This window comes from Loxodonta africana, chromosome 3 (assembly GCF_030014295.1).
Source record: "Loxodonta africana isolate mLoxAfr1 chromosome 3, mLoxAfr1.hap2, whole genome shotgun sequence".
NCBI classification, from domain to species: Eukaryota; Metazoa; Chordata; class Mammalia; order Proboscidea; family Elephantidae; genus Loxodonta; species Loxodonta africana.
The window spans coordinates 163,170,563-163,187,375 of NC_087344.1; the positions used below are offsets into that span (position 1 = coordinate 163,170,563).

The 16,813-nt window shown below is 40.8% G+C and overlaps 1 protein-coding gene and 1 long non-coding RNA gene across 3 annotated transcripts in view; one reads left to right on the top strand and one right to left on the bottom strand.

Annotated features, from left to right (window-relative positions):
- The window catches only part of SLC16A1 (solute carrier family 16 member 1), a 61,753-nt gene extending 59,477 nt beyond the window's left edge, over positions 1 to 2,276 (top strand). Inside the window, exon 5 of the mRNA XM_064282406.1 lies at positions 1,135 to 2,276. Coding sequence (XP_064138476.1) covers positions 1,135 to 1,412 — 278 coding nt within the window. The 3' untranslated portion in view covers positions 1,413 to 2,276. The remainder of the gene's footprint in view (positions 1 to 1,134) is intronic.
- Positions 1 to 16,813, bottom strand: part of LOC111750510 (uncharacterized) — a 72,109-nt gene that overhangs the window by 44,830 nt on the left and 10,466 nt on the right. The window lies entirely within an intron of this gene.

The following is a 16,813-nucleotide window of genomic DNA, read 5'->3' on the forward strand; positions in this document are numbered from 1 at the left end:
CAGGGTTTCTAAGACTATAAGCCTTTACCAGTCTAGACTTCCACATCTTTTTTCCCCCAGAGAGCATCTGATGGGTTCCAACCACCAACCTTTCTGTTAGCAGCTGAGTACTTAACCACTGTACCACCAGGGCTCCTTAGTATATGGTGAGGGCTCAGTAAATATTGCTGAATGAATGATGTTATGAGTTAGAAAACCCTATGGAATCATATTGAATTGGTACTTTATAGGTGTAGAGTAGGGTTTTCCAGATTTTATTCCTTGAGATACTAATTTGATGAGATGCTAATAAAATTTACTATAACAAGGGTTTCATGGCCAAAGAAAAAAGTTTGGGAACACCAAGTTAAATGGATTTCTTTACTGCAGGACCTTGCAGAGCCTTTAATATGCTAATGTGTATTGTGAATCTTTAAGAGAAAAGGATATGATATGCTGCTTCCCAAATATACTTGGCTTTTGAAACATTAGAGAGGTATCCTGTAGCACAGTGGCTAAGGATGTAGGCTCCCGATCAGACTTTCTAGCTTTAAAGCCAAGCTGTTTCATTTACTAGCTTTGTGACCTTGGGCAAGTTACTTAACATTTCTGTGCTTCAATTGTTACATCTGTACAAAGGGGATGATGATAAAATCTGTCGTGATGGATTAAGCACTTAGAACAGTGGAACAGTTGGTGTTGGTTAAACTTCTAGCATAGGACAAGTGTTCATAGGAACATGCCTTGGGGACCACTGATGTCTGAGAAAGAGCTTTGGCCTAGGAAACTGAAATAACTCTGGCCTAGGGCAAAACTCCTAAACCTCTTTTGAGCAACAATTTTTTTTTTCCATTGTGTAATGAGAGAATTGATTCTAGGTGATCTCTAGGTCTTTTCCAATTCAAATTTGCCAGGATTTAATTATTTCCAGGTTTCTAAAAATAACAGGATATGCAAGGCCATCCAAAGTCAGCGTGGCATTATAAACAAAGGATCAGACCATTTTTAGCCATTCCTCTTTAGACTGATTGTCATTTGTGGACGCCATGAAGACTGGATTGACATCTTTCTGAGTGGATCCTTAAACTTTATTTGGGAAAGGGCAGATTTGTTTACCCATATAACCTTTATTTTTTTCTTTTTGGACATTTTTAGGTCGTCTCAATGACTTGTATGGAGACTACAAATACACATACTGGGCATGTGGCATAGTCCTAATTGTCGCGGGTATCTATCTCTTCATTGGCATGGGCATCAATTATCAACTATTGGCAAAAGAACAGAAAGCAGAGCAGAAGCAGAAAAAGGAAAGTAAAGAGGAGGAGACAAGTGTGGCTGTTGCTGAGAAGCCAAAAGAAGCTTTTAAAGCAGCAGAATCTCTGGAGCAGAAAGGCACAGAAGGAAGCCCCAAAGAGGAGGAGAGTCCAGTCTGAGCCCGTGAGGCCGAAGGGTAAATGGAGCAGCTTGTGACCCAAGATATCTGAAAATATCCTACTGGCCTGTATGCTACCAGTGGTGCTCAATGCAGACAGTGGACATTTGTGTGGAAATCATACCAGGTGTTCCTTGTGGAATTTCTGTTTCACTCCTTAGTAGCCTGAGTTAAAAATGCCATATCCTTGGGGGGAGGGAGTGTTTGGCAAAGGATGAGGGAAGGAAGTAGTTATTTCTTAGTTTTTTTGTTTTTGTTTTTGTTTTTTAATCTTAGGTTTTAACAGCATCATGAAGATTATAATATGTGCCTTAAGTTGTAGTGTTTAGAACTCTTTAGGGAGCCTTAACTTTTTCAACCATTCTGCTGAATTTATCTATTTCAAGTGTCATGTTTAAAAGAAAAATAACTAACTTGTTTGAGGCAAATTTGAAATCTTAAATTAATCTTGCTTCATTGTTATTTGTCATATATTGCCAGACATTGTCAGTGGAAGATTGAGGGATAGAAATATTGGTTGAAAGTTGGGGATTTTATAAAATGCTGACTAAACTATTTTCCAGGCATCAGTAGTTGCCTGGCATATACGCCTGCTATGTATAAATTTAGGAAATTTAAAGTCTAAAACTTTGGAACTATCTTGGCTTCTCTGGCCACATTGTACTAGCTAATACCTCTTTGGTACCTTTTCTTGGGATGCTTATGAGAAGCCAAGTGCTTGACAGTTGTTTGCATTAAATTACTTCTTTTGCTCCCCTGTTCAAAGACACTTTTTGAGTGGTTATATAGATCATTCCCCTTTTTGAAATCACTTGGTATTATTTTTCTCACTGTAAAAGTTAAAATTAAAATCTACAAGACTATATTTGTGTCTCCTTAGTAAATGCAACACATCTAGTTAAATGTACACAGATATTTGAAACAGAAGCTGAATTCAGCTTAGGTTTTTCTAAAACCTCAGTTGAACTGTGAGACTATTGCAACATTTTTCCTGGAATTTTTCCCCTTTAATTCATAGTGTTTCCATTTATATCTGCTTCTAGCTTAAAGGTGTGTGTGAGTGTGTGTATTTCAGTGTGTTCAAATTAAAGAGGGCCAGAGAAATTTGGCCCCAGGCAAGCCAGGAAGGATAAGATCAGGAGAGAAGTTACTAAGTGTGCTTAGTTTCAATAAATAACTCCTTTTCTTTTTTTTTGAGAAGGTCTTAAAGAAAATTATGTTGTGCTTAGATTTATTGGACACATTCTCTCTACACAAACCTGAAGATTTTGTGAGCCTTTTCACTTACTGACAAGTAGAGAAATGGGTTCAGTATAATGATGGCGGGGGGCAGACCAGAAGAAAAATTGTAAATATTTTTTAACCTAGTATCTTTTGAGGCTGGAAGATATTATGTAAACATTCAATGAATTATATTCCAAGAATTTAAATTATCATTGTAATTAACAGAGTGAAACTATAGATACAAAACCTGTGTAAGAGGCTTACTCTTCCAAATAAAGATCTTTTTTAAAAAAAGGTTTTTCCACCACCACATGCTCTCGATCACTAGCCATTAGAGAAATGCAAATCAAAACTGCAGTGAGATTCCATCTCACCCTGGCATTACTGGCACAAATCAAAAAAATAGAAAATAACAGATGTTGGAGAGGCTGCAGGGAGATTGGAACTCTTATGCACTGCTGGTGGGAATGTAAAATGGTACAACCATTTTGGAAAATGCTACGGCACTTCCTTAGACAGCTAGAAATAGAAATACCATACAATTCAACAGTCCCACTCCTAGGAATATATCCTAGAGAAAAAAGAGCTGTCAAGGAATAGACATATGCACACCCATGTTCACTGCAGCATTTATTCACAACAGCAAAAAGATGGAAACAACCTAAGTGCCCATTAACAGATGAATGGATAAACAAACTATGGTACATACACACAATGGAATACTATGCAACGATAAAGAACAATGATGAATCTGTGAAACATCTCACAAACATGGATGAATCTGGAGGGCATTATGCTGAGTGAAGTCAATCACAACAGGGCAAATACTGTATAAGACCACTATTATAAAAATTCATGAAAAGATTTACACACAGAAACTTTGATGGTTACAAGGGAGAGGAGAGGTGGGAGGGAAAAAGACTAAGTAGATAATAGGTAAGTGGTAACTTTAGTGAAGGATAAGACAGTACACAATACTGGGGAAGTCAGCACAACTTGACCAAGGCAAGGTCATAGAAGCTTCATAGACACGTAGAAACAACTCCCTGAGGCCACTCCCAAAGTCCACTTTTCAAAGATTAGATAGGCCTATAAAACGGATTACTGGGCTGAGGGCTAGGGACCATGGCCTCGGGACAGCTAGCTGAATTGGCGTGACATAGTTTATAAAGAAAAATATTCTACATCCTACTTTGGTAAGTAGTGTCTGGGATCTTAAAAGCTTATATGTGGCCATCTAAGACACTCTGCTGGCCCCACCTGGTTTGAAGCCAGGGAGAATGAAGAAAACCAAAGATGCAGGAAAAGATTAGTCCAAAGGATTAATGGGCCACAACAACTATCACAGTCTCCACCATACTGAGTCCAGCACAACTAGATGGTGCCTAGCTACCACCACTGACTGTTCTGACAGGGATCACAATAGAGGGTCCCAGACAGAGCTGGAGAAAAATGTAGAACAAAACTTAAAAAAAGACCACAGTTACTGGTCTGACAGACTGGAGGAACCCCTGAGACATCCATTAAACTCAGTACTGAAGTCACTCCTGAGGTTCAGCCAAAGATTAAACAGGCCCATAAAGCAAACAGTAATACACATAACCATGTACATGAAACTGAATGGATACACCAGCCCATGGGCAAGGACAAGAAGGCAGGAGGGGACAGGAAAGTTGGACAAATGGAAATGGCAAACCCAAAGTCGAGAAGGGGAGAATGTTGACATGTCACGGGGTTGGCAACCAATGTCAAAAAACAACGTGTATTAATTGTTCAGTGAGAAACTTATTTGCTCTGTAAACCTTCATCTAAAGCACAATGTAAAAAGAAAAAAAAATTCAAAGGACTAATGAGCCACAGACCCCACCAGCTTGAGCCCAGAAGAACTAGATGGTACCCAGCTACCACTGCTGATCCTTCTGACTGGGATCACAATAGAGAGTCCTGGACACAGCACAAGAAAAATGTAGAACAAAATTCAAATTCACAAAAAAGAAAAAACAATGGGCTTACTGGTCTGATGGAGACTGAGGAACCCTGAGACTATGGTCCCTGGACACCCTCCTAATGCAGAATTGAAGCCACTCCCAAAGTCCACCTTTCAGCCAAAGATTTGACAGGCCTATAAAACAAACAACATACATGAGAAACATGCTTCTTAGTTCAATCAAGTAGATGAGGCCAAAGGGGCAACACCTGCCCAAAAGCAAAGTCAAAAGGCTGGAAGGGACAAAAAAACTGGATGAATGGACACGGAGAACCCAGCGTGGAAAGGGGGAGAGTGCAACACATTGTGGGGATTGCAACCAATGTCACACAACCGTTTGTGAATAATTTTTTTTTAATGAGAAAGTAAAAAAAGTTTCTTCCTCCAAATGTTTATTTTCTTGAGGAAAATATTGCTTTGTCTTCATTTTCATTACCAGGTTTCAGTTTGGCCCTAATATTAAATCGTCCAGTTACGTGCCTTGGGATTTGTTTGCGTGGCTTATTTTATTTTTCCCTGTTCTTGTCTTTGCTTAAAGACATGCAGGAGGGGAATTTTGAAATCACCTCTTTTGAACTGAGAGCATCCAGAGCGGCTAACCTTAAGGACACAATGAAAACCTCCCTTTCTGTGCCTGAGTGCCATGACAGATGGAGGAGGAATTTTAGGGGAAAACCCTGCTGGGAGAGTTGGCAGGCGTGGCTCCAGTTTGGGCTCTGCCATTTTCCATATCCCCAAGTCTATAACTTGTATGTGCCTCTTTCCCTTTCTATAAAAATGAGGATTACCATCAGTGAGGTAATGCAAGTGAACCAAAAAAAAGAAAGGAAGGATAAATGCAGGGGCAAAGGATTATTTTCTCCTACCCCAATTATTGGAACTGCATCCACGCAGAAAACTGCTTCATTCTGTGTTCAATTGTTGAATCTGGTCAATGGGCTGAGGATTTGTTGTCCACAGATTCACTGTCACTTCTGAGAAGGAAGGGCTCTGAAGTTGCTGTGTTCAGGAGCAAGGTTAGTACCTGGCTCAAAACTGGAACCAAACTTTAGATCACCCAGTCCAACCCTGGCTTTGTACCCCAGAAGATGTGGGCTCAAGGGGTTTATTCAAAATCTGTTTTGGTAACAGCCAACACTACAACTCAATACAGGCCTACTCTGCCATCTCTTCCTTGTGTTGCAAGTCAACACTGGAAGTGGCTATGCTTTCTGATTCAGTCTGTTGTCCCTTAGTCTGAGTTTTATTTCAGCTCACACAGTTTCAGTGGCTGCTTTGGGAAAATAAATGTCTGCAACTGCCTATCTTTGCCTTTCTCTGTCCCCCACCCTCTGCAAGTCAAAACAAGAACTATAAGAAATAGGGTTGCAGTACCTAAACAGACTTGAAACTTCAAGAATTTGCTCTGAAACAGGCTCCTGTCAAAGCTGGGAAATTATTTAAGAAATTGATGGTGGTGGCTGCTGTTGAGTTGGCTCCAACTCATGGTGACCTTGTGTATAAGAGAAGGAAAGTTTGCCTGGTCCTGCATCATCTTCATGATCGTTGATGTGTTTGTGCCCATTGTTGTGGCTATCGTGTCACACCATCTCATTGAGGGCTTCCCTTGTTTTTGTTGGCCTTTTACCAAATATGTCCTTTTCTAGTGACTGGTCCACGTCATCAGGAAACAAATTGATAGACTGAAAAATTGCGGAAGATCATGGTAACATAAATAAGACCATACTATCATGTTACACTTCAGTCTACTGAGAATTTAAATTATCTCAACTAGCCAACATAAATAATTTGTGTAAAAATTACTTAGTAAAAGGTGATGATAAAACAAATTGTGAAAAATTCAGAGGTGGCTTATTCCTGATTGAGTCACATTGATGAATAACTGTGTTTGGATTCTTAGGTTCTCTGAATTTAGTTTATGTTTGTACCATAGATATATATGTCAATATTTAAAATTTTTTCTCTTTTAAAAAGGAATATTTGTGGTTAGAAGCCATTTAATACTTTGTATGAATCAATGTTTTATTGTATTGAATTTCAGATTGATAAATTGGGTATTAGTTTGTATGATTTTGTTCCAAATGTTTGGATTTTTTCTTCCCTAGGGAACAGTAATAGTGTAGGTGTGCCCCCTCCCCCCTCACCAACTTTTGCTTGGAAAGATAAACAATAAATTTCCACCTTTGCAACCTGGCTTGTTTTAATTATCAAGTCAAGCACTTGACTGGAAGACCAGAAGAAAGAGGCTAATGATAGACTTGTGCAACTATGAAAACTGTTTCAGTACTTGACAGGAAGTGACAACCCAAGCTTGCCTGGCGTGTCCAAATGTGAGCAATTAGGCCAAGTTGCTTCAGAGCTTAGAAGTATCTAAGAGAGGTTCAAGGAGCCCTGGTGGTACAGTGGTTAAGAGCTCAGCTGCTAACCAAAAGGTTGGCAGTTTGAATCCATCAGCTGCCTCTTGGAAACCCTATGGGGCAGTTCTACTCTGTCCTGTAGGGTTGCTGAGTCAGAATCGACTAGACGGCAACAGGTGTGGTTTTGGTTTGAAGAGAGGTTCAAGTACATGGCTCCCAAAATGTGTTCTAGCTTTAGGGTTTTAGATTGAGACATCCTTCCTTCCATTCAGTCTGGACCATAGTGGCAAACTTGTTCAAATGAGAGTACCATGTATTATGTAGAGTGTATTTCTCCTCAGCTGAACAGCATCAGTTTACTTACTGTTTGCTGTTAACTCTGATTCGTCTAAAGGAGATGGCAATAGCTAACAAAGGAGTCACTGCACAGTGTTTGGTTAACAACACAGGCAAATTGAGGCAGTGTGACCTCAAATGAGTTACTTAGCCTCCCTAAGTTTCAGGTCCTTTTCTTTTGTAAGGTGTTAGTAACTAGTGCCTGCCCCTAGAATTGTTACGAAGGTTAATTGATATGTGACTGCTTATGTTAAGTAAGTGCTTAATAAGTTTAAGCACCTGACTAAAAGGAAAGAAGACGCTTGGGGAAAAAACTTGAGCCTCTTTTATTTCCAAGTTAGATCCTTGTTTGGAAGATATAGTTTGGGAGGGACTCTTCAAGACAAGGATAGTAGTTAAATGATCAAATCTTTCTTTTTGGTCAGATCCTCCTTTTAGTCTTAGGGATGTAATGGTCTTTCTGCAGTGGGTGAATGGATGAAACTTAAACCTCATGTGGTTGGTGCAGACATGTTTAGCTCTTTGCATAAGATGAACTGGAATCTTTATAAAGCCCTTGGCTCTTTGTGCCATAACACACTGCCTCCACAGGGGAGAAATCCCTACTACTAAAACCAAAACGCCAAACCCACTGACATTGACTCATAGCAACCCTATAGGACAGAGTGGAACTACCCCCGTAGAGTTTCCAAGGCTGTAAATCTTTACAGAAACAGACTGCCACCTCTTTCTTCCAAGGAGCAGCTGATGGATTCAAACTGCCAACCTTTTCGTTAGTAGCTGAGCACTTAACCACTGAGCTACCAGGGCTCCTAAATGCCCTACTAGTAGCAGATAAAGTTTCCCCCTCAAAAACAGTGATGATTCTATAAGAGAAGAAATAGAACTAGTAAATAAAACCAAAAACCAAACCAGTTGCTATGAGTCTATTCAGACATGATGACCTCATGTGTCAGAGTAGAATTGCTCCATAGGGTTTTCATGGCTGTGACCTTTTGCAAGTAGATTGCCAGGTTTTTTTCCCAAAGCACCTCTGGATGGGTTCAAAGCATCAACCTGTTGGTTAATAGCCGACTGTTTAACCATTTGCACCACTCAGGGACTCCTAACTAGTGAGTAATTACGGTTAAAGTTCTTCATCCCTAGTAACGTTCTTCAGTGCAAATGGAAGATCAGTGAGGTTTTTATTTTCTCTACTACATTGATGACTTGATTTAAATTATTAGTGGCTAAGGAAACTGATATAACATTTTAGGAAAGCAATTTCATAATATGTATCAAGCACCATGAGTTTACATCTTGTCCTTTTCCCTAGGAATTCTAGATTTTGGAGTTTATCTAAGAAAAGTTTGTATCTGTCATTGAAATGATCAATTTCTTTGAAAAACCCTTAAATATCTATCAAGAAGAGTATTTAAATGGCACACTGGTAAATGAGAAAGCAGAGTGCAAACTAGCATTATGTATACACACATCTGTAGGTATGTGCACGTAATACATATATACACATGCTCGGGGAAAGGGGAAAATACAAACATGCTCACTGTAATTTTGTGAGGCTAGTAAAATCAGATGTGACTTTTTTGTATACTTTCTCCATATTCAATATTTTCTTAATATGAGGGTTACTCTTAGAGTAAAAAAATTTTTAATGTAGCACATACTACTGGTTTATAGAGAAAAAAAAAAAAAAAACCAGTATATTTGACCTAGAAGGGTTTTGGCAAGAGAAACTCGACTCCTAAGAAGATAAAGCTGATGATGACCATAAGCAGGTTACTGGTTTCTCCTTCTTCAAGAACTGCATTCTGTGAAAGGCAGGTGAGCATGAAATGAAACTTAAGAGCACAGTGGCCCGAGTCATGAGTTCGCTGGTGCTGGAACGATGCTGTGGGGTGTGGCAAGTCCACCGGCTGCCCCCTTCCTGGAGACAGTGCTCTTGGCGACAGCATTCCTGTGGTCACCCTGTGATCATCACTCAGCAGCAAGTCAATGTGTAACTCAGGAAGCGAGGACGTTCAGCACTTACCAATAGTCACAGAGCTGCGGTTGTTCTAGAATATCATGAGAGCACCAGAAAAAAATACGCTGATGTCACAAAAAAAGAGTAAGGTGGAATTGGCTTGCTCACACAGCTATCACTTGTTCATTCGCCAACAGGCATTTATCAGATGCTTACTATGTTCTAGGCTTTGAGAATCCAGTAGTGGACAAAACACAGTAATGGTTCCATACACCTTACATTCTAGTAGGGGATAACAGACAATGAACAGTAAGTTATGAGGATAAAGCAATGGATGTAAGGTCAGCCTTCATTAATTCTTTCATTCAAACAGTATTTTTTGAAGCATCATCTATGTGCCTGTCTCTATTTGCTGGATAGAGGGGATATGTTGTTAAGTGCCATCAATTTGGTTCCAACTCCTAGCAGCCCCACGTATAACAGTCCTGTGCCATCCTCACAATCATTGCTGTGTTTGAGTCCATCGTTGCAGCCACTGTCAGTCCATCTTGTTGAGGGTCTTCCTCTCTTTTGCTGATGCTCTGCTTTACCAAGTATGATGTCCTCCAGAGACTGGTCCCTCCTGATAGCACGTCCAAACCACGTGAGACAAAGTCTTGCCATCCTTGCTTCTCAGGAGCATTCTGGCTGTATGTCTTCCAGTGAACAAAATATAGTTCCTACCACCCACAGCTTCTAATCTAGTAGGGAAGGCTGCATAATAACTGCTGTAGTGGATAGCAAATGAAGAAGCCCCAAGCTAATCTTGGGAGGACCTAAAAAGTTCCAAAAAGTATATTCTTGAGCAAGGTACTTAATTTTTCTGAGGCTTTTTGATAAGCTAGACCTAATAAAATTGTTGTGAGGATTAAATGTGAAACCACACAAGATACTGTTGAGCACATACCAAAAAAACCAAACCTGTTGCCGTCAAGTAGTTTCTGATTCACAGGACAAAGTAGAGCTGCCCCATAGGGTTTCCAAGGCTGTAAAAATTTACAAACGCAGACTGCCACATCTTTCTCCCAGGGAGGAGCTGGTAGGTTCAAGCTGCTGACCCTTTGGTTAGCAGCCAAGTGCTTAACCAGTGTGACACCAGGGCTCCTACTGAGCACGTAGTAGTGTTAATATATTGAGCACACAGTGGTTTTAAAAATTAAATCTGAATCTGCATGAATATCCTGCAATGCAGTGTAGCAAGTATCACCAACCAGGGCAATAATGAATAAAGAACAGTGGACAATATTGCATAGGTCATCAGAGTTTACAAAAGCCTTCCAAATACATTCTGTCACCTCAACCATGAAAATCCTAGGGAGGTGGGTATAATTAAAATACTGACCCTTTTTCTGGGCCTTCATCCTAGCTGGGCATCTCACTCCCACCAGAATGCCACAGAGCAAGACCGCAGACAGCTCAGCAGCTTAGACTGAAAAGGCTGTGACAGATGAAAGATTTGAAAACAAACACCAGAATGGAAGAGGCAGAATCCTGGGTGATCCTGAAGGGCGAATAATAGCCAGATCAATCCCTCGATCCTGAACCAAAATGAGTAAGATGGTTGCCAGACCCCAAAGAATTCACAATCTCATTTACAATCCTTTTCCTTGGTTTTGAAATTCATAATGTGATTTCTTCACTTGTGGATTTCCTTTCCTAATATGCTTTACTGATTCCAGAATTAAAAGTTTGCATTTCCTGAGCTTACCCTGGCAAGGTCCCAACAGGAAGTGGCCAGCAGCCACTAAGAAGGCCCTGAGGGGAACTGGTCTGAGATTAAAAATCACCTGGTGTGCTGACAATCTGTATATGTATAATCATCAAGAGAAGATTTATAATTGTTGTGTCTGGTTCTTCTTTTCCTTTCTCCTCATTCTTCTTTTTTTCTAACCACTTTGAGGCTAAAAAAAAGGGCCTGAGTACTTTGGTGTCAGGCTCTATTTGTATAAGCTTTTCAGAAGGAAGGGCCCTAGAGACCTTTGAAAATGACCCTTTTCTTGGTAAATTCCAGGTGTTGTTTCTCAAATGCTACGAGTGAGCATAAGCAAGGAAGATGAGGCCGGCAGCAGAGAGTTTTCTGAGCTAGGTGCTTTGGAATGTCGTGAAACTTCCACCTGGGCACCCGTCTCTCTCCGCCCCTCCCACAACTCCTTCCCCTCACACCTGATCAGCTGCCAAAGCCAGTGGATTCTACTGCTTGCCATCTCTCCTTTCTGTCCCATCCTTTTCTCTCTCCCTGCGTAGCCTTGGATTCTAACAGCCTCCCTGCCTCCCTCTGTTCTCACTCACCACTTCCAATCCAGCTGCACCACCGCTGCCAAAATGAGCTTTCTAAAAATGCCCCATCTCTCAGCATTATTACCTTTTTATTCAAAACAAGCCTATACCACTTTCATAACTTCAAACAAAAGCAATAAAGATAAAAATAATAAAACCCAAATCTACATAATCATGCCACTCCTCTGCTCAAAATCCAATAGTCTGAGGATAAAGTTCAAACTCCATAGCTTGCCCCACATGGGCCCTTGCTGATCAGCTCCTGTCTACCTCTAGTCTTATCTCTTCCCAGTCCTCAGCCCACACCCTGCTCTCCAGCCCAACTGAATTTCTTAGTTCCTTCAGTGCAAGGCCCTGTTTTAAACCTCCCTGCCCTCCCACATGTTAAAGGATAGTTTTCAAAACAGTAGAATGACTCTCATATGGAAAACCCCTCCCTCCTTTCTCCTCTGCACTAATTCCTATTCATCTTTTGAAATTTGGTTCATGTCCCCTTACAGGAATCCTTATCGGATTTCCCAATTTGATTTAAATTGCTTTTATGTCTACAGTGCCATTAGAGCAAGAATCTTTGCGTCAAATCCTTGGTCTCCAGGTTTAAATTCTAGATAGGCCACTTACTAACTCTGGACTTTGGGTAAGTTACTTAACATCTAGGTCTGTTTCCATATCTGCAAAATGGAACCTGTATTAGAATCTACTTCACAGAGTTGCCATGAGGATTAAATAAGGTAATGTTTATAAAAGCCCTTGCATAGTGCCTGACAGAATAAATGCTCAAGAAGTATTAATCATAGCTACTTCTATTATAAAAAAAAATTTTTTTGGTTTACTTCTATTATAGATAACAGCACTGTTAAAGGATAATTTTCAAAATGGTAAAATCATGACCCTCGTACAGATATAAAATGAACATATGTTTATTTAATTCATTAATTAAGGAGAGATGTTACAATTCTTTCAAATGAGAATTGGACTTCTGCAAGTTTATTCTCTGTTGGACGAAATTCATTTGCATTGCCACAAACAGGAACATTTGCATTGCCGTGAACAGGAACATTTGCATTGCCATGAACAGGAACATTTGCATTGCCATGAACAGGAACATTTGCATTGCTATGGACAGGAAACATCTGCACCGCCATAAAGTTAACTTCTACCTCAGCAGACACAAATGTGCAGCTCTTTTCAGAATCAGATAACCCAGAATCCTGGACATAGCACAGTATTCCATTGAAAGGATACCCAGTAATCCTTTGCCTTAAAAGTTTTTTGTAACATTCTGCATCCCACTTTGAAGAGTGGCATCTGGGGTCTTAAACGCTAGCAAGCAGCCATCTAAGATGCATCAATTGGTCTCAAGCCACCTGGATCAAAGGAGAATGAAGAACACCAAGGACACAAGGCAATTAAGAGCCCAAGAGACAAGAAAGGGCCACATGAACCAGAGACTACATCATCCTGAGGCCAGAAGAACTAGATGGTGCCCGACTACAACCGATGACTGCCCTGACAGGGAACACAACGGAGAACCCCCGAGGGAGCAGGAGAGCAGTGGGATGCAGACCCCAAATTCTCATAAGACTAGACTTAATGGTCTGACTGAGACTGGAAGGACCCAGGTTGTCATGGCCCCCAGATCTTCTGTTGCCCCAGGACAGGAACCATTCCCGAAGCCAACTCTTCAGACATGGATTGGACTGGACAATGGGTTGGAGAGGGATGCTGGTGAGGAGTGAGCTTCTTGGATCAGGTGGACACTTGAGACTATGTTGGCATCTCTTGCCTGGAGGGGAGATGAGAGGGTGGAGGGGGTTAGAAGCTGGTGAAATGGACACGAAAAGAGAGAGTGGACTGTCTCATTAGGGGGAGAGTAATTGGAAGTGTGTAGCAAGGTGTATATGGGTTTTTGTGTGAGACTGACTTGATTTGTAAACTTTCACTTAAAGCACAATAAAAATTATTTAAAAAAAAAAAAGTTTTTCATATTTTTTCCTAACACCACAGTGCATTGAAGTCATTAGTTTGCTTTTCTAAACCCGGACCAGATGGTGAGCTTCTTGAGAAAAGAGGGGACATCGTGCAAAGTGAGAGATCCCTTTTTGTTTTAGGGGCTGGGGAAGCTTCTGAAGGAGATGACATTTGAATTGGGTAGAGAAAGTATGTCAATTCATCTGTCTGTTTGTCATACTGTGGTGGCTTGAGTGTTGCTGTGATGCTGGAAGCTATGCCACCAGTATTTCAAATATCAGCAAGGTCACCAATGGTGGACAGGTTTCAGCAGAGCTTCTAGACTAAGACAGACTAGGAAGAAGGACCTAGTGGTCTACTTCTGAAACAATTAGCCAGTGAAAACCTTATGAATAGCAGCAAAACATTGTCTGATATAGTGCCAGAAGATGAGCCCCTCGGGTTGGAAGGCACACAAAATATGACTGGCGAAGAGCTGCCTCCTCAATGTAGAGTCAACTTTAATGACTTGGATGGAGCCAAGCTTTCAGGACCTTCATTTGATAATGTGGCATGACTCAAAACGAGAAGAAATAGTTACAAACATCCATTAATAATCAGAAAGTGGAATGTACAAAGTATGAACCTAGGAAAATTAGAAGTCATCAAAAATGAAATGAAACGCACAAAGATCGATATCCTAGGCATTAGTGAGCTGAAATGGACTGGTACTGGCAATTTTAAATCGGATAATCATATAGTCTACTATGCCAGGAACGACAAAATGAAGAAGAATGGCATCTTGTACATTGTCAAAAACTATTTCAAGATCTATCCTGAAGTACAATGGTGTCAGTGATAGGATAATATCCATACGTCTACAAGGAAGACCAGTTAATACAAGTATTAGTCAAATTTACACACCAAACACTAATGCCAAAGCTAAGGAAATTGAAGATTTTTACCAACTTCTGCAGTCTGAAATTGATCAAACATGCAATCAAGATGCATTGATAATTACTGATGATTGGAACTCGGAAGCTGGAAACAAAGAAGAAGGATCAGTAGTTGGAAAACATGGTGCTGGTGATAGAAACGATGCCGGAGATTACACGATAGAATTTTGTAAGACCAACGATTTCTTCATTGCAAATGCCTTTTTTCAACAACATCAACAGTGACTATACACATGGACCTTGCCAGATGGAATACACACAGATCAAATTGACTATATCTATGGAAAGAAATGGAGAACCTCCATATCATCCATCAGAACAAGGCCAGGAGCCGACTGTGGAATAGACCATCAGTTGCTCAAATGCAAGTAAGCTGAAGAAAATTAGAGCCTAAGTCCACGACAGCTAAAATACAACCTTGAGTATATCCCACCTGAATTTAGAGACCATCTCAAGGATAGATTTGATGCATTGAACACTAATAACTGAAGATCAGACAGGTGGTAGAATGACATCAAGGACATCACACATGAAGAAAGCAAAAGGTCATTAAAAAGACAGAAAAGAAAGATGGATATCAGAAGAGACTCTGAAGCTTGCTCTTCCAACAGTGAGTAGCTAAAAGGAATGGAAGAAATGATGAAGTAAAAGACCTGAACAGAAGATTTCAAAGGGTGGCTTGAGAAGACAAAGTGAAGTATTATAATGAAATGTGCAAAGATCTGGACTTAGAAAACCAAAAGGGAAGAACACCCTTGGCATTTCTCAAGCTGAAAGAACTCAGGAAAAAATTCAAGCCTCGTGTTGCAATATTGAAGGATTCTATGGAGAAAATACTGAACAACACAGGAGGAATTAAAAGAAGATGGAAGGAATACATAGAGTCATCAAAAACACACAGGAATGCACAGTTACCAAAAAGAACTGGTTGATGTTCAACCATTTCAGGAGATAGCATATGATCAAGAACTGGTGGTACTGAAGGAAGAAGTCCAAGCTGCACTGAAGGCACTGGTGAAAAACAAGGCTCCAGGAATTGACAGAATACCAACTGAGATGTTTCAACAAACAGATGCAGAGCTGGAGGTGCTCACTCATCTATGCCAAAGAAAGGTGATCCAACAAAATGTGGAAATTTTCTACCAATATCATTAACATCATAAAAAAAGCAAGTGAAATTTTGCTGAAGATCATTCAAAAGCAGTTGCAGCAGTATATGGACAGGGAACTGCATCAGGCCCCCAGATGGTCCCCCTTAGTCTGGCCAGCCCCCCTTCATCACCCTCAGGTATTGGTACAGCTCAAAAGAGCACAGAACAAAGGTCAAACTGCTTTCTGAAAGGTTAATTCCACACATCCCAGGAAGGATGCATTTCTCCTGGAGAAGGGCATCCAGAGAGAGCTGTGGAGGAGCCACAGTGAAAGTGACTGGCAAACATATGTTAAACACAGACTATGTAAAGTCCCTGGGCTAGGCTAAACCAAAACCTAACTAAACCTGTTGCCATCGATTCCAGAGTGGAACTGCCCCATGGGTTTCCAAGGCGTGGCTGGTGGATTCAAACTGCTGTCCTTTTTGGTTAGCAGCTGAGCTCTTAACCACTATTGAATAAGGCCCGGTCTCTTTTCAAGAAGCTCTCATTCTGAGGATGAAATAAAAGGAAATCAATGCTTAGACTAAAGTGTGATGAGGGTCCTAAAAGTTCACAAGCCTAACTTCAGGGCCTCAGAAGTGAATTGAGGGCAGAGTGTTTCCCAGACCGATGTCTGTGGAAAGGTAGAAGGCAGAGGAGATCCCTGCGGGCATATGGGTGGCCTCAGAGAAATGACTAAGGAAACATCTGTGTTCTGCTCCTACTGCCAGACTCCCAACTCCCTCCCTCCCTCTTGCCTTTTTGGCTGGACTCTTGTTGAGAGGGGCTGGGTAGAGAATTCATGTTTGAGTCCCCACAAATCTCTGGGAATAGGCGTTCTCATTACAGGCAGCAGCAACCCTGCAGCATTACCAAAATTTCATTGTACTAGAAAATTCATTGCAAAGAAACTTGTATTCACCTGCTTAAAGATAATATGTTGAAAGGGGGACTAGTCAACAAGAAAACCCGGGAAAATTTGTTTTGCTCTGGAATGTAAGCTCCAGGACACAGGGACTTTGAGTATCTGAATATGCTTGGTATGTGATGGTGCTCTAATATTTGTCGGATGTATAAAAGAATGAATGAATGAATGAATGGAGACTCCATAAGGGGATCTGTCCAGGGAGAGGGGACTGGCCCACTGGGTGCCCTGCCCAGTGCCCTCAGATGTAGTCAG